Here is a 27,947-nt window from a genome sequence, read left to right on the forward strand (position 1 = left end):
GGCTCTGAGGCGGAGGGAGGCGATGCTGGGGGGACGCGGGAGGCAGCGGCCAGCGCAGCCCTGAGGAGAGGGAGAGAAGAGGGAACGCGGAGCGATGCGCCGGCCCGGTTGGGTAATGTCGGAGGCAGCCGTTCGACCCAGCCGCGGAGAGAAGGGAGGGAGGGCGGGAGGGCTGGCTGGTTGCTTGCTTCCCTTCCCTTCCCGGACATTCCGTTTTCTTTCTTGCTCGAAAAAGGCCTGATTTCTGTGAGGGGCCAGCGGGCGACATTCCTTGGCAGCAGCTTTTCCGACCCAGCAGGGAGGTTGAAGGGAAGTGGGGTGGGAATCTCTCTCTCTCTCTCTCTCTCTCTCTCTCTCACACACACACACACACACACACACACACAGAGAGACGCCGGCACTTTCCCTTCCTTCACACACACATACACGTTCTCTTCCTTCCTGTAACTCTCTCTGTCTCTCTCTGTCTCTCTCTCTTTCTCTCTCACACACACAGAACCTGGCACTTTCTCTTCCTTCACACACACACACACACACGTTCTCTTCCTTCCTGTATCTCTGTCACACACAGAAACACACACACACACACAGAGACCCCGGCACTTTCTCTTCCTTCACACACACACACACACACACACACACACACACACACACACACACACACACACACACACACACACACACACACACACGTTCTCTTCCTGTATCTCTCTCACACACAAACACACACACTTTCTCTTCCTTCACACACACACACACACACACACACACACACACACACATTCTCTTCCTGTATCTCTCTTTCTCTCACACACACACACAGGCACTTTCTCTTCCTTCCTTTTCCCACCAAGCCGGATGGGGTCCTTGCAAGGCCATCAGTACAGATACAACCGGCCCTTTGATGGGGACCAAACTGCTGATGCGGCCCCCGATGAATTTGAGTTTGACACCCCTGCACTACTAGTATATACACTGGGATAAACCACTTTTCAGAAACCATTTCCTAGGGACCTGAATCCAGTTAAAGTGAATTGAGCATTATTCACCCAATGATAAAGTCCATTGTTTATTTGATATTAACAGTATGAACCTTTTTAAAAAGGCTAATAACTGAGAAATTGTGTAGTTATAAACACCTTTTCTGGATTGTCTAAGGTTTTGATTGTTCCTTTTGAAGAAGAAATCTATTTAAGCTCAATTAGTTAGTAGTATTATATTTAAATGTGTATTTTCCCTGTCCAGCTTTACTTTTACTTCATGATAATACTTACAATAGTTACTCTAATATAATCACCATTAATACTTATTATAATGACATTCTATACAAATATCAAAATATACAACAAGGTCTGCAACCCAATTAAAGAACTATTAATAATCAGTCATCATATTTTAATCAATTAATTTGCATACAAAGTCTTAGATTTATAATAAAAAGTTATTTCCTGACTTTCAGCCATAATTTTTAGAAGGGGAAAACAATGGATTAAAACAAGGTTTCAGCTACTTTATTTCTTATTTATATTAATAGAACAATTCAGATTCTTTCCCGCTGAGTGTAACAATTTTTCCTATGTCATTTTGTTAACATTCTTTCTTCCTGATGACTTTGAGTAAAGGTGAAGATAAGCTCTTTGAAATAGACAAATAATGATGTGAATGAAGGTGTAGATCACATTAAGTGCTGAAAATTGCATTACTGCTGCAAGGTTTAGTGTAAACTGTATTTTGTAAATTGCATTAAAGACTTCTGTAAGGCTCTTTTAACTATTATTGAAGGTTAAGCAGAGGAATGTTCTGTAATTCACAGAATCATAGAATTATATGACTGTAGAACTGAAAGGGACGTTGAACATCATTTAGTACAATGTCCTGCCAATGTAGGAAATCCACAGCTAAGGCATCCATACCAGGCATCTACTGTATCTAATGTTTGTTTGGATGCCTCCAATAAATTGCCTTCTCGTGTAGAACATTTCACTGATGAAAAGTTCTTATTGTTAGGATGTTCCTCCTAACATTTGTGGATGCCATTCTTAAACTGTGGTGCCCAGATGTGAACACAGAGTTACAGGTGAGGTTTCACCAATGCAGAACAAAGTGGTACCATTCACTTGCTATTTAGTGGCTGAAATCTTGTTGTGCATCTCAATGTGCATAATAGCGGCCAGCAGCAGCAAATCACTGCTTATTAAAGGTAGACCATCTTGGATTAAAGGTGATTTCAGGATGTATGCATTTGTTATACAATGCAGTGAAGTTGAATGTACCCTATAACAATGTGCCTCTTTGACAGGAACTGGACTCAATCTACAGTTCTAACATTATATTATTATATCTCAAAAGGAAGTCTTTACTCAGTGGCTTACTTTTGCTGATGACATTTTCACTGCTGAGCATGCAAAGATGCACAATGGGATTTCAGCCAATACATATCATTTTTTTTCTAAAATTCTAAGCACATTTATTTGAACTGGAGTCTCACTGAAATCACTAGGACTTCTCAGTAATCAGAAGTTTGGCATCAGGCTATTTATCACATAGGAGTGCTGCACTATATAAGCTAGAAGACAGAGCAAGTGTGATTTGCCTTAGTTAGATTTTTAAAGTGTATTTTCTGTAGAATCATAGAAAAGTGAAGTTGGAAGAGGCCTACAAGGTCATCAAGGCCAACCCCTTGCTCAATGCAGGAATACAATCAAAGCATATCTGCCAGGTGATTATCTAAGTTTATCATGAATGCCTCCAGTGTTGGACCACTCACCACTTCTCGAGGTAATTGATTCCACTGCTATACTGCTCTAACAGTTAAGAGGTTTTTCCTGATATTCAACCAAAATCTGGCTTCCTTTAACTTCAGCCCATTGTTGCATGTCCAACACACTGGGTTGATCAAGAACAGATCTTTCCCCTCCTCTGTATGACAGTCTTCCAAATATTTGAAAAGTGCTATCATATGACCTCTTAGTCTTCTTTTGTCAACACTAAACATGACCAATTCTTTCAGCCTTTCCTCATAAGGCTTGGTTTCCATTCCCATGATCATCCTTGTCACCCTGCTCTGAATTTCTTGCAGTTTATTGGCAACCTTCTTGAAGTGTGATGTCCAGAACTGGACACAATACTGAAGGTGAGGCCTAACTAGTGCTTAATAGAGGGGGACTAGCACCTTGTGGGATCTGGAAACTATACTTTTATTAATGCAGCCTAAAATAGCATTTGCCTTTTTTGTAGCCACATCACACTGTTGGCTCTTATTTAGCTTGCGTTCTACAACAATTTCAGCATCCTTCTCACTCATTGTTTTGCTGAGCCAGGTATCTTGTAACTGTGCAATTGGTTTCTTTTTTGGAGGTGCAGGACTTTGCAATTAACCCTGCTGAATTTCATTCTGTTGCTTTCGTCCCAGTGCTCCCTCCTATCAAAGTCATTTTGAATTTTGTTTCTGTTTTCTAGCTTATTAGCTATTCCACCCAATTTTGTATCATCTGCAAATCTGACAAGCATTCCCTGCACTCCCTCATCCAAGTCATAAAAATATTGAAGAGCACCAGGTCCAGGACTGAGCCTTGGGGTACCCCACTTGTGATCTCTTCCCGGTTAGAGAAGGACCCATTAATCATCACCCTCTGAGTACGATTCTGTAGCCAATTGTGTATCCACCTGACACTTGATCTATCCAGCGCACACCTACTTAGCTTGCTAATCAGAATATCATGGGGCACTTTGTCAAAAGCTTTGCTGAAGTCAAGATATACTACGTCCACAGCATTCCCTGTATCAGGGGTGGGGCCTGATCAAAAAACGAGATCAAATTAGTTTGGCAGCATTTGTTCTTGACAAATCCATATTGGCTTCTAGTTATTACTGCAATGTTTTCTAGGTGGTGGCGCTGTGGGCTAAACCACAGAAGCCTGTGCTTTTTTTTCTTGTTGGAATGTAGAAGCAATAGATTTAAGCTCAACAAGTTAATGGCATTAGAGGTGCTACAAATTTCTACAGGCTCTTAGCTCTTGGTGCATAATCTTCTAATACAAGTAGTATTGACACTTTGAATTTTGAACTAAAGTGCAGGGGGAATACATGGACTATGGATAAAGACTGCTCTGTGTAAGATGCAGATGAAAATGCTGACAAATTTCACCAAGAAAGATTGATTGACAGTGATACTTGAATGATCCAGCAGATGCTATCCACAAGTATTAGAATTCCATATGCAACACAGCTTGTTAGCTAGTGGTGTCACCCAATTAGGTTAGGACTGGAATGCAACAAGCTTCATGTAACTACCTCTAGGAATACATTTATTTTTCAGAGCACTAACAGTTTTGGTTGAGCAAAAGCGATTATGAACTACATCTGTGCATGTAATTTGTGTACTTCACTGAGTAGGCATATGGTGTTTCTAAGAAACTCCAGATTTCACGTTCCCTGGCAGCCAAAACTTAAATAAATTTAAAACTCATGAGTACCTTATTTTATATGCTTAAATTCAGAAGTATCCAAATGTCAAGAGCTTTAGCTCTTGCTAACCCATTTAAATTACTTATTCGCAGTAAATCTTGACAGTGAAAGTAAACATATCTTCTATTATTATTGTTTTTGCCTAATGTAAATATGAATTATTATTATTATGTCAAATTCAAGTTGTCACTTGAAAACATTACAATGGAGTTGTATAAACACCTGGCAGTATTCTGAAGTAGCATAACTTCTTCTCATTCCTAGTTTAAGCAGGGAAGGGAATGGCTTTATGTTCCAACTGCTTTGAAAATATTTTGTCATACTAAAATACATACACACACAAAAAGGATGAAAATTCTTAGGAAATCTCTCATAAAAACATCCTAGCTCAATGGTATCTAGCTACAGTATAGAGCCAGAGATCAGGAATTTGAATTCCATTATGGCTTGTAGGAGAAGAACAGTCTCTGCAGCCTTGGGCATGCTACAGGGTCCCAGATACCCCCTAGAAGAAGGCAGTGGCAAATCACTTCTTCATACTGTACACCTAAGCAACTCTGGTAAGAATGCCACGTACTTATTATTAGAATAATCTAAAATAAGTTCATTTTTTTTGAAATGTAATTCAAATTTTGAGTTAACGATGAACAACAATATTTTCACAATGTAATCTCAAGAGTAAGTAAACTGTAATGCCTAGAATACATTCCAGGAAAGACAGAGGGAAATACAAACAACATTTCAAATAATTGCAAAGAAAATAAAATTTCAAGAAAGAAATCAGAGTAGTATGAGATACAACTATGGATGTTGATAGTGACCTGGTTTGTCTTTATGAATTAAATGAAAGAATGTGCAACCTACAACCCAAATCAGTCTGTGTAGAGGAGAGATATTTTTTTAAAAAAAATAGTTTCAGATAGAATTTGCATAAAATAGCACAGGTGATAAAGATGGGGAGTGCAGCCCATCTTCTTGTGGGGCCTTCATAAGCACCATGTGGCTGCAGAAACCTCATGTTAGCTCCTGAGAAGAGAAGTGGGCACATTGAAAATGTCACCCTGTAACAGCACAAGCCGCTCTAAGCAAATGGCTCCATCAACAATAGGAGATCAAACCTTTCTAGATTCTGACTACCATGTTTCTCTGAAAATGACCTAACATGAAAATAAGCCCTAGTATGACTTTTCAGAATGCTCATAATATAAGCCCTGCCCCCAAAATAAGCCCTAGTTAAGTGAAATCCCACCTCTCCACCATTGTGCAGCAACCAGAAGATGACATGATTGTATTTAAATAAACACAGATTCTTGTACATGAAAAAAATAAAACATCCCTAAAAATAAGCCCTAATGTGTTTTTTGGAGCAAAAATCAATATAAGACCCTGTCTTATTTTCGGGGAAACACGGCACTTAGTTCTACTTTACAAAAAGGATGCTTTCTGTCAACTACTCTTAAGCTTCAACCGAAAAAAAGATAACTGTTCTTCAGATTGTACAGAATGGATGATGATAAACAATGAGCTGCTGAAATTTCACAATCGTAACTAAGGCACTTGTCTGAACATGGGAGTGAATGGGGCCCATCTGAACATTTTGTGTGGGCATGTTCATCTTAAGATTTCTGTGTACTAACTGTATTTATTTTTTCAAAAATTACACATTGCTTATACACACACCTTTCCCTAACCAACTATAGGGAAAGGTAGAAGTCTGTACAGGTCTAATGAGGATGATAATATGTAGATTTTGTGTAATTTTACTGATCAATCAAACAGTACTCAGAAAAGGACAATGCGTTTACTACTATTTGTGTGTAGGTTTGACAGAAAATAACAGCACCTACATTTAAAATATTTGACCAAAAATGGGCAAGAACTGCTGGTTTGGTAGTTGGGCACAATTCATTTCCCAGCCAAACAGCTATCCATTTCCCAGCCAAACAGCAGTACCTGGAGGGGGGAGATTGGGTGCTACTCCTGAGTGGGTGCTCACTGGAAGGGACGGGGCACTGAATCAAGGATCAGCTGTTCAGACAGGAAACAAATTATGCTGAACTGCTGAAGCAGAAACTCATGCTCATTTCTAAATTTGGACCATCTACTAGCCTTTTATGTGACTTGAGAATATGACCATTCAATGGAAAATTCCACTCAATTTTAAGAAATAAAATCTGTATCTTATTACTGGCTTAATGACAGGCTAATGCAGATCTTTGGACAGGTGCTACATTGCACCCCATACATCTTTCTTGCTTAGTTTCTACTTTAAAGTAGCAACTAGCAAGTGCTTGGGCTCTCTGCTGTTCTTGATTATGTAGACAGGAAATGACGTGCATACACATATATAGACACAGGCTAACTATAAGTGCATTTCCACAGTGATATGGCAGTATTGTTTATTTCACAGACATCTTCGCAATGCACATAATATCCCATCAATTCCTCCTTTTATCCCTTTCTGCCTGTTGGTTAGAGTCATGCAGAATCTTGCTGGTTAGAGCCATGCATGCAGTGGTAATTACTGTATACAAGCAGTTTCTTCTTTCTGCACAAGTGTCCGTTACATGATCCATTTGACAACCATTTCACAACCAGCGTGCAACGGGTTGTACAAGAGACATCCTGGCAATGGCAGGAAACTGCTTACATGATTACTGTGGCATGAGTTGTTACTACTGCCAGGATTGTGGCCTAAGTTTGTATGAGAAATCATGCATTCACTTCTGAACACAGACGAGTGTAAATTTTGTTTTGCCACAGCTACACAGAAGATTTCCATTCATGCAAGAAGCTAATTCATCTGATTAATGCTTTCATGTGCTAATAACTCTCGAAGAGAAGAACCACACATTACTGATTAGTGATACTGTTATTCCTGTTACATGATTGGTACTTACTGAACACCTTGACTATTGTAGGCTGCTCAAAGACATTTTCCTCTGTTACAAGCATGCATACAAATTTCTTCTCATCACTAATTCTGGCATTATTAATTGATAGGGTATAATTTTCAGAGAGATTTATTCGATCTTTGTATTCTGGTACATCATCATATTGTACATTCTTCTTCGTTGCAGATCTGAAGGCAATAAACTCTGAAGGCTTGTTTGCAATTTCCTAGAAATTAAAAAAAAAACGAAATAGTTTTAAAAGATACTTGTGAAGGCCTTTTGCTCATATTCTTGCCCATCTGATACTTCCTTTATGACCTGATTAAATTAAACTAGATTTTCAAAGATCATTGCACATCCATTCAATCAAATACAATACAGCTTTGGATAAATATTGCCACTGGACTTTAAAGACCTTGTGTTTATTATAAAAATGGCATTCAGAATAGTAAATTCTGGAATAGGTTTTATAATGAATGCAGGATTATCTGTCATTCCAAATGTAAAATATGCAAAAGGTGCAGGGAAATAAATATGGTCTAAAACATGAAACAGAAACATCTGTCTATATTTCAAAAGACTCTCTAAATGTCTGTTCATCTGTCTGCCTATCTGTCCATCTCTTTGTCATAGTATGGGCCTGAACAACTGGGAATGAAAGGAGAAAGTGTATTAGTGGTATTCTGTGGTATTTTGTAAACTACCTACACCATTCTAATGCAGGCAGCAAGGCAAAACAATGGGGATTCTGGTACAGTGCAGGGACTAGAGATGCCAGCAGTGATCTCCTGGGTGATTCTAAGACATGATTGTGGAGGCCTTGGAGACTAGTCCAGAAAGTAATGGCTATTGTTACTGGTATTATTGATCTTTAAGATAAATAACTCTGACCAAAGTTGTGTGTTTTTAAGGTAGCATAAAGCAATCAGCATAATCTCTGTGGCAAACTGCCACAAATTAAGAAGCTAGCACAGACATTTGCTGTTGTATACTAAATTTCACGATTTGAGGTGCAACAGCACATGCACAAATTAGGTTCTTAAGTTGCAGTAATTTGCTGTAGAGATGTATCACCTAGTTAATTGTCCATGTTTCATTTCCACCTTCAGGTAGGAGATTAAATAATCTCTTACAGAAGTGTGCAAGTTAAGGAAAAGAGCATCTTGTGACCAAAGAGTTTACATAAAGTCTTGCAGAATCGGAAGAATACTACCAAACATTATTTAAATATTATTATTTATTTCATTTTTATCTTTTATTTCTCCCATTGCCTTACCTCTCTTCCAAAAGACTGGAAACTGTTTCTTGAATTAAAATAATAATATTGTCTGTCTGACATTTTCACTATTAATATGTAATCCAGATCTGTTCAATAAGCTTTATTTCTTCATTGTGAAGGCATCAGAAACCTTTTTTTGTAAGTGTAATGGCATCCTTCTGTCAAGAGGGACTATGCTAACATGCTTTGAATAGAGGTCTTGGAACAGCGTCTAGTGTGGCTGAGAAGGCCAATTCGAGAGTGACAATTCCTTCCACACTGAAGACAAATGTGGAATCTGTCCTCTATCCAGCTCCTTAATTTTGCTGGTTTTGAGACTGCCTCTTTGCCTCAGCCTGCTGAATAAGTGTCTCTTCAAAATGGGAGAGGCCATGCTTTTTGTAAATAAGGTGCTACTCAGTTTTTGTAAGTAGGGTGCTATTAATTATTAAGTAGGGTGCTATTAATTATTAAGTTTATAAATGATCCACAAACATTTTTGTACATGGCATCTAATGAGACTTTTTACTTTACAACAGTTGTCAGAGTTGCTTCACAGCAACCTCCGGGGAAGCGTCCACCGTGGGTGCTCGGAAGCCAGCACCACCCAGCTGGGGGGAGAAGGTTGGAGCGCCCACGGTGGATGCTTCCCCGGAGGTTGCTCTGAAGCCTGCTTCACAGCAACCTCTGGGGAAGCATTTACTGCGGGCACTCAGGGGGAAATGGCCGCCCGCAGCATTTTCGCACCTCGCTTACCGAGGCGGCAAAAATGGCGGCCGGATGGGGGATCCTTCGCTTACCAGTGAGTTTTTCCCCAATAGGAATGCATTAAATGGAGTTTAATGCGTTCCTATGGGTTCCCCCCCGGCATAGCGAAGAATCCGGATAGCGACGTTAATCCTGGAACAGATTAACGTCACTTTGCGGGGCACCACTGTACAAGATTTTGGAGAAATGCCCATTTTGCACAAACATCTGGTTTTTTTTTTTTTTTTTTGCATAAAACTGCAATATTCATACAACTGCCCAAATTTCTACAATAATTTGAAAGATTGCTTGTGCACCTCTTTCTTTAATCAGATAGTCCTACTGTGCTTGGTCTGGATTTGACCTTTGATTTTCAAAGGGAAATAGCACTACAGGTATTTTGCACAAGTTGCAAAGAACTGGACTGGAAGAAAATTACTCTTCATTTTGTTGAAATAAGATAACCTGACTCTATGAAAAAAGGGGAATTTAACAATGAATCTTGTTATCCTTTCTTTGTACTATCATTGATCAGCAATACGAAGAAAAAAAAATGAGGACCTGAGGGCATTCTAGACCCTCAGCCACGTAACAGGTGGTCCCATAGTTTAAAGCATCCTACACCAATTTTTATTTTCATTTTTTTAAAAAAACCTCAATTCAGTTTACACTAAACTAGTGCTAATATATAATAACAATAAAACAATAACAGCAGTAAAACCACCTGAAAAGAATTAATTGAAAATGGTCATAATAGATCATACTGACTTGAGCTTTGGTTGCACTTTTGCTTCTGAAAAGTTACAAATGTACACATTCAAGTTGCAGATTCTATTTCAGTGGTGGTGACTTAATGTCCTTTCCTACTGGCACAAGTCTGATTCATGTGCTAGTAATCAGTCCTTTAAGTCTCATATTCTCTAACCATTTTTTTACTTCTACATTCTCTGGACTGCCAAAGTCTCAGGGTCTCAAAGACAGCCTAAGGAGTTTCAATGTTGAAGACAAGTGTCAAGATGATCCTCTTCCTATTCAACAAACAAAGGCCAACTCAACTAGCAACTGGGTATTAAACAAGGAGTCAGTAAGCTACTTTGAGGAATCAGAACAGATTATGTGGCATTTACAGCTCTGTCATTTATCCTAGGAATTCTGCAGAAATAGTTGAGAGGTTGCTATCACTGCTACCATTTGCCCCAGACATCTGCCACTTGTTCATTCTGCCTAGCACTACAAATGAATAAAGCATTGATGGAATTTATCCCATTTTATCTTTACCACCCAGAGAGAGGTTAGTTTGTAAAAGACCACTGGGCCCAAGATATCTAGTGTGACTCTTAATTGATCAGGGACTTGAAGCCAAACTCCCATCAAAATCAACCCTGCATCAATCACACATGAGTTGCCAGCACTAGCTTCCTTTCCATTTCTTTGCTGTTGTTCCACTCCGTTTTGTCCTTGAACCTCATCTCCCTTTCAAGGCTTTGATCCTACCTTACATTCCTTCCAAACTATTACAATATACTGTGTACTGATAGCCTTCTTAATTCTCTGATTGCCAGTCTTTTAATAATTCAAATGGTACAGCCACAAAAGAGAGATAGCAGCTTGCTTGCGAGAACACTGTAGTTTGCAGAACAACAAACAATCTTTAGAGCAAAAACTAAAGAAGGAAGTCCTCCTGCCCGAAAGTCTAGGGGCTTGGAGACTGGGGTGTTATGGAAAAAGTCATGGCTGATATGCTTGTACAGTGAACTGAAAACTGTTGCAATCTCCGCTTTTAGGTTTCTATTTATTAAAGCTTGAGATCCTAGCTTTTGCTTATCCGGCTGTACTAACTGATATATTACGCTGGGCCCTTTTTATAACAATAAGATTATTATAAAATAATCACTTCACTCCTCTTCCTTTATGTATAAAACTTGGACTTGTTCAAGTTAGCATGGGAACAAACTGCAATTTTAGCATAATTCTACTGTGCCTCTATTAGGGCCCTTTTGTACACTCCAAGTACTTTTATATGCAAAATAAAACGTATCCAGAGTCTATGAATTTGCCACTCTTTGCTTGGGTAAACATAAAATACGGCAATATATGGTACAAGCTTAAAGTTACACAAAACTAATGATAACTTTTTTTAACCACAAATGAAAATTTTTTTCAACATGTGCACAGTTTTGTCCAAAATAATTGAACAAATAATGATTGCTCTTCAACTCTATACATTAGGAAAACTGTCAGATTCCTAATAATTGTTAGCACTAAAAATACTTGAAACACATATTTAAACCCATTTTCAACTGTATAATATGCAATCAACCAATAAATATTTATTTGCGGTCTCTGATCCAATACGATACAAACATGTAATATTTAAAATGAATGGAAGCAATTAAAACATTTCAAGATAGCTAAAACAGTATAAGTTAATAAAATAAATTACCCAGACATTGTTTTTATGACGGGGTCCGGCAGAGGTCAAAAGTTGTCTTTCGTATTCTTTGGGCAGAGAAAAGGAATTTGGCCACTGATTCAGTCAGTGGTTGTCTTGTTTGTGTCGCTTAATAAATATTTTATATGCCAAATCAGAGTCCTACCTCGGAAGACATTCATTCTAGGCTTGAGGAATCTGATACTCTTATTTCTGTAAAGATTAAACTCAAAGAGGATGTGCTTCAAAGTTTCAATTTTTCTATCATTACAAGGACACAATCTTTTTTCATAAGGGATGCCAGAATATCACCCATCTAAAATTGCAGATTGGAGACAATTAAATTGGGCTCTTGAAAAGATGTGCCTGTATTTTGGGATAACTTCATAATAATGAAAAATATTTTTGCATACTTCTTCATGCACTACAATAATAGAACTAATATAATGCAAGTTATACTTACATATTTCCATTTTCCAAACATAAGATCATTAGGAATTTCTAAATGGCAAGGTAAAATAATGGTATCTCCATATACTGTGTTTACTGTGTGCAATCCATGTCCTATTAAAAAGAAAGAAAAAATAATTTTGAGTGCATTGTATTTTAAATTTCTAGGTCCTAATTACGCATGTTCCTGTGGGTGGGGGAGTTTTCAAATTCTAGTCAATTTATAATTAACTGATTAAAATAGCATGCATGGTATGATGATAATCTATTTTCTGTCTGTGCACCACACTATGAAAGATTTTTGTGTGTACATTTTAAATTTGTTAGATCCCAGTATAAGTTTAAGGAAGACATTGGGGTGCAATAACAGCCTGCCATAAAGTAGCATTATGAGAAGTATAATTAAAGAAAACTTATTTTTGCTCCTTTTTTATTCTCATTGGTACACTGGAGATGACATTCATTTTGATTTCACCATCCAAGCTATTAACAGACCTTTTTGCAAACTCTGTGGCTTGATGTGAAATATATTACACTTAACTGGATGACATGCAGTGGATACAGCTACTTCTTTGTCCATCAATGAACTAATTTAAAATATGAATACACAGACCTCATTCATTTCAAAAGGACCAAAGGAATAAAAATGAGGACTTCTAGGCTTGCCACCCTTTGTTTTTGTTCATGGGGTTTTCTTGGCAAAAATACTGGAGTGGCTTGCCAATTCCTGCTCCAGGTGGATCACGTTTAGTCCAAACTCTCCACTATGACCTGTCCGTCTTGAGTGTTCCAACATGAATTTGACCCAACTCCAGGAGGCAGTGGAAGACAGGAGGGCCTGGCATGCTCTGGTCCATGGGGACACCAAGAGTAAGACACGACTTAACGACTAAACAACAACAGGCTTGCCACCAATACATGGCATACATGAAGCCCCAAGATGGATCACCAGCCCCAAGCTTCTTCCATAGCATTCATTTTGGCTGTGCAATAGCAAGAACCTTGAGCCTCAGCTTCATATTCCAGTGTAACTTCTATTTTAATTTTGCCTAATGGGGTTTTAACTATAATGCCACAGAATTCACGCACCATGTAGTGGGGAAATATCAGCAACACTGAACATAACACTGAGTACATGCAGACATACTCCCTGTACCCATTAGAGGCATAGCTTTGTGGGGATATTAAAACAACAGCCAGACCAGCCCACATTCTCAGTGCTATTACTGCTCTGATCCCAGTTTCCAGCTGCCAATATTAAGGTAAGTTTGGCGTGACCCACTATGTTAGCTGTCCAATGTGTGTATTTTGCCCAGGACTTCAGAAAACGTTTGGCCTCACCCTGAGTCCTATAAAGGTATATATGTGCTTGAGAAGTGATGTTAACAAGAATACAGTACTCTTCTAAATATACACTAGATTTGCAAAAGAGAAGAAATAATTATTACTAGCTGTTTTTCAAAACTGAAACTCTTTGGATTGAATTCAAACTTCATCATACTAAGAGAAGATTCCCTTATGTCAACTGGATATTGGGCATGAATAACTGAAATCCCACTGCTCTCAATGGGTCTACTGTATGGCTATGTCAAGTCCAGTGAATGTTAACTGAATCTAATCTGAAGTATGTTTAAGTCTGTATTCAGCCACTTTGGAAGAACTGTTTTGGCATGGGTGAAACATGTATGGCTCTCACAATAGGAAACAACTGTTACAACACTGCATAAGCAAAATCTTCATTATTGTGAATGAGTGCACTCCACAACCTGCCAGCAATGCAGAAATTGTGTAGCATTTGGGCAATAGCTACTAAGCACACAAGTCTAAACTGCACGGAAAACAACAGTCTGACCTGCAATTTGAACAAGTTACTGCATCTGAACCCTTTTTTCAAGGGAAGACCCATGGTACAGCTCATTACAGCAGCCTATTTGAGAGGTAATTAGGGATTGAATCCTTGTGGCCAAACCCACTTTTCCCAAGAGGGGTGAAAATTGGTACACCATCAGAAGCTGAAGAAAAGTGTTACTGGCCAAAGGAACAAGTGGGCTGTTCCAATTTATTCAGAGTTATTGAAAGAGAAATATTCTGTTACACATTCTGTTCCTATTTGTTTATTTTTTAATGCAGAATTATACAAATCATGGAGCCACAAGAAAACCATAAGGATATAATCAGGAAACTACTACAAGTTCCAGATAAACAAGTACCACATAATATAGCTCAGAAAGGGCTGTTCAGAGTGAATGAGTACAGCATAATAATTAGGAAAAAAAGTTTTCTGGTGTGTTCAAGACAGGTTAACAGTATGAAGACTAGAGTTGTTATAAGTAGCCATTAAAATTGTGGAAAAATAATGTGAGCAAGCCATAAACTGTTTTCTAGTATAATTGCCATAACAGACCTCTATTTCACCATCATTTGTTTAATCTAAAGCAAATTATTGGCAATTTTCTCCTGAATGTGAGCAGTCATGCATCCAACAAGAATGCTTTTATCATGTTCTAAATTCAATTTTGCAAATCTCAGCTACAGTTCAACTTGGAATTGCTTTCCAATTGAGAGGGTGTAAAGGACCACTAGATGGTGCTAAAGATATGTAAATTTTAACCTCCATTTTTAAAAAATCTATATTTGTTAACATTTACAGATTAATGAGCATCAGCCTTTAAAAATAACACAAGAAAGCCACAAAGGAACAAAGCTTCTTTCCAAACATCAATAAACTACATTGTGAAGAAGCAAAAGAAAGAATGACATTTCAGTTTTGCATAAGAAATCTTGAGGTTGGTTTTTGAGACTGTGCCAAAAGGAAGGAAGAAGTCCCTTGACTAACACCTTGCTCTTTTAGCAAAAGAGAGAAAGAGAAAGCTGAGACTTTTCAGCAGGACAAACTGAGGTCAGCACAGAACACTGTTTTGCACCTGATGAAAGGGAGGGTTTTTATTTGAACACCTGCTAATGTACACTAAATGTTATTGTGACCCCAAGAAAAAAAAGTCCATGTGGGAGTTTCACTGTTGATCTTTTCTCTTTACTTTTAAACAATACATTTTAACCTCTCCAAGTTGCTATGGTAACAAGTATACACTATGAAACAGTCAACACAAAGGTTCAGGAATATAAAGGAAACCATTTCAGGGAGTTTGTTCACCAAGAGGGTGACAACATTCAGCCTTTGAAACCACTAGTAAGTTGTCACCAAAATAAGAATTCCCTTCCAATTCTCAGTATATGCATGCATTCAGCAAAGTCAGGCAATATGAAAGAAAATACAAAAGCTTTGTATCTATTCGTATTAAAATATAGCCAGCTTGTTAGGATGCAACACAGAAATGTATTGAGAGAGAGAGAGAGAGAATCTTGTAGCACTTTGAAGGCTAGCACTTTACTCAGGTGCAAGTAGAATTGCTGTCAGGTTTCAGGTGCGTCTCTGTGAAAATACTAGCTTTTCCTTGGGATATTAATATAAAACCAAATATTTAGATTTCACAGACACATCAAAAACATATACAGTGGTACCTCGACGTGAGAATTTCCCTACATAAGAACAATTTGAGTTAAGAATGGCTCCGTTCACAAAAAGTTGCTTCGACTTGAGAACGGAGCCTTAACGTAAGAACCAAAAAGAAAAAGAAAGAAAAAAAACTTTTCCTGCCCTATTTTTGACCTAAGTTCAACATAGGTCAAAAGAAGAAGAAATAATTTAAAAATTCGCCCCCTAGTGGTAGCCTTGACTTAAGAACGAAAAACAGCAGATACGGATTAAATGGTTTTCAATGCATTCCTATGGGAAATAGTGCTTCAACTTAAAAACGTTTTGACATAAGAACGCAGTCCCAATACAGATTAAGTTCTTAAATCCAGGTACCACTGTATAGCAATTTTTAATTTCAAGCATTTGAATCAAGCAGTTTCATGTAACTCTAGAATAAGAAATCCAAAACATTTTAGGCACAATCTGACTTTCTTCAATAATTTAGTAATCACACAATTTTCTTGCATCAGTTTTGAAAAAAAAAATCCGTGCCTCACATCCCAATAAAGAAGAATAACAATGGAACAATGGTGTTAGTAGTCAAAGACCTCCTATCACTGTCAGTCATAAGGTTAACATAAAATTAAAATCTTTGCTTATTGAGAATTCCAGGATGCAATGGGACTGTACTAAGTGCTCACCAGGCAAAACACACCCAAAAGGATCACAACCACAACACTACTTGGGGCTCAAATGCATACAAAACGTGCAAAGTAATCTGGCCATTCCACTATCTGCAGAGGACAACACTTCACTGTATCCAGTGATGTAAATGCTACTCCTTGTAGGCTTACACATCCATGTAACTAGCACTTTAAGGTTATGCCAAAATCTTTATTGCTTTTGCTGTCATGGACTAATGTACCTACCCTTCTCACTATTGAAAAACAAGAGCATCATTGTAACAAGAAATTGTAGCAATCTGACAAATTACAGAACTAGCAGTGGAAATATTCCATTATGGTTTTACAGTGAGGCTTCCCAATTGAAGCAATCATTGCCAGTAATCCTATATAACTCACAGAACTTGGGGAAAGTTAGTTGTTTGAACAACTGCATCACACCACTCATTCTGAACAAAACAATATTCCTCAGGATCCCTGGCTCATTGTCTTATATTAATACATCCAGTCAAAGGTACACATGGAAAAAGGAGATTTTCAGACAATTAAAGGACATCATACTGTAATGTAATGTGAAAGTGAGTTAAAATATATAAAAAGCAGTAAAATGTACGTGAGCTACAGATATATTACTATGAGCTATGATTAATCCTACTGAAGAAGTCATACACAAACAATGAGCTGCCTTTTCTTGAGTCATGGAGTCATCAAGTCACGTTCTATAGAAATATTTAAAACATCTATGGGACAAAACATTCCACCCACTGAAACAAATTATTTATCATTTTGTTTCTGTTGATTATGTTAGCTTGATACAAACAGAGCAAATGAATTGCAAGCTTTCAGTGGACAATTATTTAAAAAGCTTTAAATGCAAGATTTTCACTTGCTCCAGGCTAAATTTGTAGGGGTGAATTGCTACTAATTAATGAGTTGCTACTCACATTCTTCAGCATGTGCCAGTTGTGTGACATGGTGCTTGACCATGAACACAAGTGGTTACTCGCTACTTAGCAGCAATTTGGTACTGTGGTTTATTAAACTATATTCATGACAGCATAAATCTCCAATAGGATTCCAAGTAATGTGAATTATATTCAGCTAAATGACTACAGTGTTGCGGCCTTCATATAGCCCCAGGAGAATGGAGGTACAGAAATGAAATAAATGAATGAATAAAAAATAAAAACAAATTACAAAACATTTATTCTGTTAGTTCTTTTGCAGACAAAAGGAGAAAAGAAGGGGGAAAACAGAAGAGAAACTAAGTGGTTATTTCATATGGCAGATACTATTTATTTATTTATTTAATTTATACCCTGCCTATCTGGCCCACCGGACCACTCTAGGCAGCTCTAGATGACAATATTCTTCAGTCAAAAAAGATGCATGGTCAAAACAGGAGCAGTTAATTGGTAGGAAATTATTCTTCATTGCTATTGGGATCCCATTTTATCTCCCTCAAGACCAGATATCAATCTTTGAGTTTTTATGTTTGTTCCACCCACCCATGCACACCAAAAGGTAGGAAAATCAAGCAAGTTTTTTTCTGTCATCATTGCCACTCAATCACCCCAACTTTTTAAAGGTAGAGAGTTGCTTATGGAAACCAGGCTCCATTTACCAAAAAGTTAGATCAATATTGATCAAATTCTGCAGTAACAGCCAAGTATTTTGTCTCTATATATGGATGGCAAACATTGACTAGATCTTCCTATGCAGTTACTTCAGAATAGGTGAAGAGAGATCTGTTGATTAAAGAGTTCACACATGCACACACTGCATCTTGTATGTTTATTCCTGGCCCTTTCCATGCTCCTCTTCCAGATTTTTGTTATGATAGCATCCGTATCCCACCAAAATTGGCCAGAGGCATCTGTTACAATAAGAAAGCCACCAAGACTTTGGAAGATACGCAAAAGGAAATCCTAGAAGGGAAACTTGCTGTGATTCTTTTCACACTGTCAATGGACATACCCTCTCTTGACATGCCTTGGAGAATGGGAACAAGAATTTTCTACAACTTTTTGTCACTTCACGACACAAAACTGGAGCTAACAGCTAGCAAAAGCAGCACAGAACACATATAGGATCAATTTTTACCAGGCCAACTATTGATCAGAATTTTGGAATCTAAAACTTTATATGTAAGTCTTAGAACCAAAAATCAATTGTATAATCAAAGAATGGATTGTGCATATAACTGTCTTTATTTTCTGTTTGCAGAACATTTAGTTATTACTTATATTTCCAACAGAACACTGCATTAACTTTTTAAAATTCTTGAACTATTACTTTTCTAACACAAGAATATCTCAACTTGTTTCAGTGTACCAACAGAAGAATCCTGTCCTGACCATAGTGATGGCTAAAGCTCAAGCAAATTACCAGTAGTTTACGTTCAAGAATATTTACTAAATTGAGAATCAGCACTAGGTAATATGCTCTCTCTGCCTCCGGCCTCTTTTACCTGTGTACCTCCTATTTGTCTTGCATATGGCCCTTTTAACAGTGTTCGGTGACCAAATTTTATAGAAAATACAGTTCTTCATATTTTCATGCAATTTGCTTACTTACTTAACTGAAGAGCTTCCTTTGTCCAAAACACAATTTTTAACAGTACAACATAAACTTTTGGCTCAGTGCTGTTCGTTTCCATTAGCAAGAGCATACAAAGTTTCAGACTTAAATCAAGCTACAGAGGCTCAGCTAGCAGAATAAAAAATTATTTCTGTCTGGGCCCTTGCGAGAATGTTTATACAGAGGTGTACTAAATTAGACAATGGTCTACTAGTATGTTGCAGTTGGCCTTAATTTCATATGTATGCTTCTGTACTACTGAAACACTGGAAGCATTTGGCAGCAACAATATGCTCCAGGACAAATGGACTATTTAATTTACCTGCTTGGACATGTGTGTGAGAGATAAAGGAATAGAACTGAGTCATTACAGAATATTTTTTAAAACATGGTGTGAACAGGACAGAGCTCTAAAAAGTTAGTTAAAAATGTCACTGATAAATGCTTCTGAAAATTGCAAACATTCAAAAATAAGATTAAAACAACTAGGTTTCTTTGAGTGTTTTAGTTCTGTTTTTCAGAACAGGTTCCTTCCTATATATATTTTTGATACACAGATAAAAAAAATCTATTTTTGTTCTGTTTCTTAAAACTTCACTTCATTAGCAGAATATAGTGTGGTGATTGTTTTTTAATCACAGCTTGTTTCTGCTAACACTTCATTAGTATTTGCATGTCGGATGACATATTCGGGGTAAATTATCCAAAAAAATCCCCAAGTTTGATACCTGTTTTTTAAAAAACCTGTTACATCCAGCATCCACTTCTGAAAACTGCCAGCCTGCTCGCATTTGCTCCCTTTTCTTAGAATTAAGTGATTAGGTGATGGAAGGCTAAATGGCTTGGTTACTTGATGTAAATATTTTATTAGCCAGTACGGATTCTGCTGTGAACTGAAGAGAAAATCTTTTCATTTGCTTTCCCACATAAATCCAGGCAAGACGACAGATTCATGTATAGCTACTTGTTGGTTTTTTTGGGTGGGTGGGTGGGTGGGTTGCATCTCAATTTTGAGCTTTATTATGGCACACAGTTATTCTTTAATGTTATCATAATAAATCCATCATTTTTTACAATATGAATATGTCTTTTCAGCAAAATAACTGGTAGCAGAAGTGTGGACTTCATAATTATTAGAAATGCAAACACACTTATGAAAGTAAAAGCTTTTCATCAATAGCATGGAGCGCCGCTGTTAAAAATTTTAAAGGAACCAGGTCAATTAACAGTAGGTATTGTAATGACTGAGATGATGCCTTGTGGTATTATTGTTGCTGCAAAGAGCAATTTCTCATTTTGAAGCAAATGAGATTCCCCAGGAAACTCTATATATTTTGGTAGGAAAGTAAAGACAGCAGGATCCTCTTCATTCAGAACCCCTCCACATTCTATCCTCCCACCTTTTTCTTTATTATCAATGTAAAAGCAGAAAATTAAATAGCAGTGAAAGAGAATACAAGAAAAGTGCCTGTAATTATAAGACTCACAAAGACCCCCCCAGTGATCTACCACAGGCTTGTGTTGCTTAGATGTTTCTGAATTTCAATATCCATATTCTATGCACAACCTAGGCAATGGTGAGGGATGTTGTTGTTGTTTTGACTTATATGATGCCCCATACTGCTAAAGCACTGTCTGTTGTTTGCAACGTAATTATGCAAACAAAACTTTGTTACCCCGCCCCACAAGCTGGGGATGATGGAAACTGTACTTCAAGAACAGATGGAGAGACTCAGGTTCCCTACCAGTTTTAACATTAAACAAGTCAGATTCTCCAATGTACCAACATAAATTCTTTTTTAAAAAAGCAGTTACTAATGTTGCAAATCATCAGAGAAAGGATAATTGCTATGAAATTCAGCCATATGCTCAAGAACCATCTGGTACTTTAGAATTTAACTTTTCCCCTCAAAACTCTTCCTCCTCCTCTTTTTCTCCAGGAACAATGCTTTTTTGCCTTCGCTCTACACAAAACCACTTTGTATTAAATTCATTTCCCTTGTTTTCTTTATTTGTGCTGTAATCCACTACTTCTTTTTGGAGCAAAACACTGGCTCTCTAACGAAAACCAATTCTCTTCACCCTTTTCACCTTTTAAAAAGACTGCTCTGAAAATATTTTATTACACAGATCCAAACAAGGATAGTACCATAGTCTTTTCATTAAGTGAAGCAAAAATATTAAGCAGGTAAAAAGTATTTTAGCAACTGAAAACGCAGAAGAATGAACAGGCTTTTGAGATAAATGTTATAAAATGCTTCCTTGTACGTTTCAGATTCTTAAGACAGTGCAGAGCAAACATTAAATTCAATTGTGAGTAATCAAAAATATTGTAATTGTACACTGCAATTCCCTGGACAGGAAGGATTAGCCATTGCCCAGGGTGTACCTGTGCTCGCAATAGTTTCCACTTTTGGGGGAGTTTTCTTCAGTGTTCCCCCCTTCTATGTCTCACAGTCACAGGATGAATCAAAGGGTAGTGTCCTGGCACCATTACATATTAACATTTACTCAATTGAGCAACCAGTGTTACCATACTTCGAGAGTTTTAACTATGCTGATGATCTTGATTTGACAATCTGGTGGAGGGGAAAACCTCTGAGTCTAGCAAACACCAGCTAATCTCTACATTAGAATATACAGTATTTCCTTATAAAAAGAATCAGATGCATCCAAAACCTTTTAAAACTCAGGTCTGTGCCTTCGACATAAAGGACAGAGAAGCAGAAAGGAAATACCAAGTTAGCTGGGCAAGATTTTTTGAACATTGCCCTTTACCAAAATATTTGGGTGTTACTCTCAATAAAACCCTGATATACCAAATAGTTTAAAAAAATCTCTAAACACCAAACGGAAAGTTGCCACCAGAAATAATATACTTGGAAACTGGCTAGGTCACACTGGGGTGCACACCCACAAACAATAAGAACAGCAGCTTTGGCGCTGTGCTATTCCACAGCAGAATATCATTGTGTGTTATGATATTAATCAACACATGCTAAACAACTGAAGGTAGCTCTTAATGAATCATGCAGAATTATTACTGGCTGCCTGAAACCTACATCCACTGAAATTGTCTACTATTTGCCTGACACTGCCCCTCTAAAGGTGCATCGAGAGGTGCTAGTAAATAATGAACAAAATAAGGTAATATAACACCAAATTGATCCACTTCATGGATATGAACCCCCTAGATTGGGGGTTCCCAACCCCCGGTCCACAGTGGGCTTCCTTGAACTGGGCCGTGGACATGGATCTCCGCTCCCTGCATGCATGCATGGTCAGCGTGTTGCGCTTGCGGGTGGATTTGTTGCACTCGCAGGTGGGCTTCACACTCCCGGGTGGGCGTATTGTGCTTGCAGAGGGGCGTGTTGTGATAACTGGATGGGCATGTCATGATCGCGCTCCTCTGCAAGTGCGACATGCCCCTCTGCAAGGGTGATATGCCCACCCGTGAGCATGACACGCCTCTCTGCAAGTGTGACACATCCACCTGTGGGCGCGGAGGTACCCCTGACCCCCCCGTGCATAGAGCCCGCACCCCCCAACTGGTCCGCGGTACCAAAAAGGTTGGGGACTGCTGCCGTAGATGACAGCTAAAATAGAGGAAAAAAAATCTGCAGAAATCTCAAGCTTCAAATATTAAACCATAAGTGGCTAGGCTAAATTTATGGAAGGTAAAAACACCACACCTTGCTGAATGGATGAATGCCAGATGGAATATCTGGCTGGACCATCCAGAAATCAGTTACAGTGGGGTCTCGACTTACGAACTTAATCCGTATTGGAAGGCAGTTCTCAGGTCGAAAAGTTCTTAAGTCGAATCTGCATTTCCCATAGGAATGCATTGAAAACCATTTAATCCGTATCTGCTCTTTTTGTCCATAGAAACTAATGGGAAGCTGCTATTCCGCCTTCTGCCACTAGAGGGGGATATTTTTTTTCCTTTTAACCTAAGATGACTTAGCTTTTAAAAAAAGGGAAAAAAAGAGTTCGTAACTCGAATCTAAGTTCATAAGTCGAGTCCATATATTCCTATGAGGGCGGTTCGTAAGTCGAAAAGTTCGTATGTCGAACCGTTCGTAAGTCGAGACCCCACTGTAATAGACTTGTAGCAAAGTAGGAATATCTAAGAATAATCAAGTAAAATGGGGCGATTTAGATATAGGACAAATATTCTGTGAATGTGAAGATATTCAATCAATGAAGCATTTATGTGAATGCAATTTATGTCCCACTACTTGTACTAAATAAGATATACAGCCGATAATGCTATTTAAGTACCCACTTCTGGTCAAAAACAACCTAATCATTTTAACTTTTTAATTATGCTTGAACTTTTTATTTCATATACATTCATGATTGTAGATTATGTAATGCTCTGATACAAATAAAGAAAGATTGTAATTGTAATCCATGTACCACTATTGTAAGGATCATAGGTTGCACTATGATATACTAAAGATGCCTAGGGGATGTATTTTACATATTTTCTAGAAAATGTTACTAAAACACTGCATTTTTAAAAAAGTATCTCTGAATTGCCTCTGACTATAATTTCATAATCTTGTCTTATTCTTCATTTCTTTTTGGCTATTTAATGCTAAAGTATGATATCATGTGTATGTTACAGAGAGATAAATTGAGGGTACACAGTAGGTGACTTACTTTCTTATGGTTTGTCTTTATTTTTTAAAAACTATGAAAACATAGGCCAAAATTCTGTTGGGCAGGTTCTACCTGTAAAATGGAAACAATATCGTAATCAATGGCAGATTAAAATTTCCTTTTAATTTTGATCTACACAGAATTTCATGTCATTGCATGCGATCTTTGTACCCCCAGAAACTGAAAAGGAGAGTATTTAAATCAACACTGCTGCTTCTGATAACAGCATTCCCGATGTGCCAACAGAGCTGCACAAGATTTTGGCCATAGTGTGGTGCAGTGCTGGACCATGGGCTTTCCAGAACTGGGCCACAGAGACGGATCTCCACCCCCCGCACATGGAGCCCACCCCCCAACTGGTCCATGGTCCCAAAACGGTTGGGGACCGCTGGTGCAACAGAAATGTTGTTTATTGTATGTGTGCCATGCTTACGGCTCCTCCCATTAAAGAAATACTATAATGTGGAAACTGCATGATGCAAGATTATTTTGGCACAGCATCCATTCTACTAAGAATAAAATCAGTATTTTTAATTCATCAATTAAAATTCCTTTGACACAGTCTAGTTGCAGTTTTAGCTATCTTCTGTTCTGTTTAGAATGCTATAATAAAAAAATTAATTTTCAAGCTGCAGTTGACACATGACATTTATCTTGTCCTGCTATCTCAGCAGAAGTGTATAGCATCTTCCACTGATTAGCTATTACAAGGTGGCACAAGAGAAATAAGATGGAAGGCACAATGCTAGCTGTTGATGAACTCTCTTTCTCTTGTATTTTCCTTGTTATTCACAAGCAGTGCCTCACTATTCACAGCCAAAATTTATTTTATATGCGAATAACTGAAAATGGATAAAAATTCCATTTTCTGTCATTCTTACAGATTCCTACTACATTATGTGCATCAGTCAGTATTGCCAGGTTTTCCTAAGGATCAAAGCATGATAGGTCAGAGAACAAGATATGTCATCAGGAGCAAGAGGAGCTGCAAGAAAAAAACACGACAAACAGAAAGTGAACAAAGGAGAGTTATGGTGGAACACGGAATATTTTTTATGTAAAATAGAGTGAGGTAGCCTTTGTAGATTGGAAGAGGGAATGTTCTGTGAATGGTATGAGACTGCCTGGAGAAGGACATGGTAGGTAAATGTGAGAAGGGAGGACCTTACATGGCGTGGGATGATTTGTTGGATGAAGGGTACTAGATGCTCACAAAGCAAGTGTGTAGTTTAAATATTCTGCCTTAACCAAGCTGGAAACAGAATTTCCATGCTATATGGTACTACACACACGCTTTCATTTTTCAGTTGCATTCAGAGGATCCAGAGTTCTGGCAAAAACTTAGTCAAGGGATAGAATTCTACTTAGACTGGAGTTGTAAATCTTAAAACCGGAAGAGTTATAATAGTAATCATCTTAGTACTCCACAACTGTAAGGGACCCTATGGATCTTCAAGTCTAGCCCCTGTCAAGGAGTCACAGTGGGGAATAGAACTGCCAACCTCTGGCTCCACAGCTGGATGCTTAAGCCACTGAGCTATCCAGCAGTTAAAAGATATCCCAGCACCCAAGCTGATCCCTTTCCTTAAGATTTATTTCATTACATGCTTCCTATAGCCCAATAACACAGGGAGAAAACTAATACATCTTACCAAGATGACAAAAGACTGTCTCAGTTCACTCAGTTTACATAAATACAATTACTGACACTTAAACTACATAATGAAATTTGCACATGTACATAGTAATTCATATTACTATGTTCTATATTAATAGTCTTTCATCTGTTCTGTCAATGGGATTCTAACCACCTCAATCTTGAAGAGCATGCATACATTTCAAATAAAAGTTAACATGTTATATGTCCATTTGGGCAACATGAGTTTCTCCAAACCCTAATATTTTTTTAATTCAAACCAAACTTTCAGAGAAATAAACAAGAACACACATAGTAAGGCATTCACAGGATTGCATCTGTAGAGAGAAAACACAAACAAGCAATTTTTATGTGAAACAGCATCCATAATATGGTAGGCCAGCATATCAAGAAGAAAAGTTCCATTCATGCTTATTTTTCATGAGCAGAGAAATTTAAGACCCTGTCTTAATTTTGGGGAAACATGGTAGCTTTGACTATGTGGACTTTTGCTGGCAAAGTGATGTCTCTGCTTTTTAAGATGCTGTTGTTTGTAATCGCTTTCCTCCCAAGAAGCAGGCGTCTTTTAATTTCGTGGCTGCTGTCTCCATTTGCAGTGATCATGGAGGCCAAGAAAGTAAAATCTGTCACTCCCTCCATATCTTCCCCTTCTATTTGACAGGAGGTGATGGGACCAGTGGCCATGATCTTAGGTTTTTTTTTATGTTGAGCTTCAGACCGTTTTTTGCACTCTCCTCTTTCACCCTCATTATGAGGTTCTTTAACTCCTCCTCACTTTCTGCCATCAGAGTGGTATCATCTGCATATTCGGAACGGAGCACGACAAGGCTGTATATTGTCCACTGGCTTATTTAACTTATATGAGGAATACATAATGCGAAAGGCCGGACTGGAGGAATCCCAAAACGGAATTAAGATTGCTGGAAGAAATGTAACTTATTATATAATTATATATACATTTAGCATCATTGACAAAAACATGTAATGTATTCTCCAAGAAGTGCTTGATAGTAAATTTGCCTTTCCCACAACTGAAGTTGGAAAACCATTATTGCTAATGTGTTTCCAACTGGCACCATATTTCTTGGATTCTGGAATACTTGAGAGAAAAATTGTTGATATAATTTCTGACGTATACTGAGAAAAACAAACACAACAAAATAAGATTGTCTCAGTAATTTTTCCATTATTGTTTCATACTTATCCTCTTTATAACTATGAGCGCATGTTTTTACTCAAGTGCCTCATTCTCTACTGTCTTTATGTCTTTGTTCTGTTCACACACATCATTTGATGTATGATTTACTGTCGACAGATATGCTGTTAAACTAGCTAGTCATCTTTTCTCCCCAGACAATCCTGGAATATATGAATATCTCTTATAGAGATTTGACAGCACTTTCATCATGATACAATGCTGAAAGTTTGTATGTAGAAGATGGAAATGTCTATAATGTGGGAAAAATTATGTTATGGAAAAAGTCTCAATAAGTATAAAGGGTTAGTTTCATCATAAGCTATCACTTGCGTAGATCTTGTTCCCATTATGAATATTATCTAGTGTTGTGATGTACCTAAAAACTGCAAATATTCTAAGTACCAAAATTTTTGTGACATATCTGCAACACATACATGTGCTGAAAATGTCTGAGAAATCATTAGCAAATCTTTTATTCCCCTAGAGAAATGTATTTGCTGTTGTCATCAACAACTATAAAGGTTATGTAAAAGTAGAAAACAGAATACAACATTAAGATAGGAAGAAAACAGTAGAAATTATAGATCTCCAAAGCAACTGGAAAATACAAAAGAAAAACACAGAACCCATGGGGCACAGAAAAGTATAGAAACTACAAGTGAGAACCTGAAAAATGCATATGGAATAAAAATAGGAAATTCCTCTTTGCAGTTTTAATTCCTTTGCTGGTAGAAGGATGCTAATTCTATTCTTCATCCTTGCAGGATTTGACCAGTGTGGGAGAAAAAGTGAAATTGGGCTTGGATGAACCCTGAATCTTTGGTCTGTACGGTCCATGCTTATATAAAGTGCATGAAGGATACACAATCCTTTTGAAACCAACCACCAGTGGTTAGTTGGATTACTGAAAGAAAGGGAATATTCCAAGTGAACAGGACTGATGATGATGATGAGCAGCACCAGCCAAATTTCAAATAGCTTCATGATGTAAATGTCCCCAGGTACATCCTGATAAAGTACTGTACAGCAATTATAGAAAGGCTTACAATGAGCAAAATATCTCCACACATTAGGATAATTACATCATCTCTAATTTCAGGGATTATTTGATAGGAAAATAGTTCCCAATCTTAATGCACAGTGACAGGGAAGTCCTCTGAAGAAAGTGACTACAGCTACTAACAAGCTTCAGTGTCAACTGGATTACTTCAACAGAGAATAGTTACCAATAAAATCAGCAAACGCTTTGCTCAATCAACCCCACAGAATAAGTATTTTTTTACCGTTTTTACTTTCTTATATCTGATTAAGTGCGCTTGTCCATGAAAGCTCACATTAAAATATAGTCTTTAAGGTGCCAAAATGTTTTTGACTTCTTTATTCTTTTAATTTTTCTTTTGTTTTTGGGCCACAGAACAAGTATTTTTTTAGTGTAG

At 37.7% G+C, this 27,947-nt stretch overlaps 1 protein-coding gene across 13 annotated transcripts in view; it reads right to left on the bottom strand.

The window, feature by feature from the left end:
• ALCAM (activated leukocyte cell adhesion molecule) overlaps positions 1 to 27,947 on the bottom strand; it is a 151,929-nt gene that overhangs the window by 53,822 nt on the left and 70,160 nt on the right. For all 13 annotated transcript variants that reach the window (XR_013543312.1, XR_013543311.1, XR_012085041.2 and 10 more), the window contains exons 2-3: positions 12,261 to 12,361; positions 7,368 to 7,587 (exon numbers count right to left, since the gene is read on the bottom strand). Coding sequence is in view for 9 of the 13 variants with exons in the window: in XM_078389917.1 (XP_078246043.1) it covers positions 7,368 to 7,587; positions 12,261 to 12,361 (321 nt within the window). In the remaining 4 variants the exon portion in view is untranslated. The remainder of the gene's footprint in view (positions 1 to 7,367; positions 7,588 to 12,260; positions 12,362 to 27,947) is intronic.

The sequence above is a fragment of the Pogona vitticeps genome, chromosome 3, assembly GCF_051106095.1.
Source record: "Pogona vitticeps strain Pit_001003342236 chromosome 3, PviZW2.1, whole genome shotgun sequence".
Classification (NCBI taxonomy): Eukaryota; Metazoa; Chordata; class Lepidosauria; order Squamata; family Agamidae; genus Pogona; species Pogona vitticeps.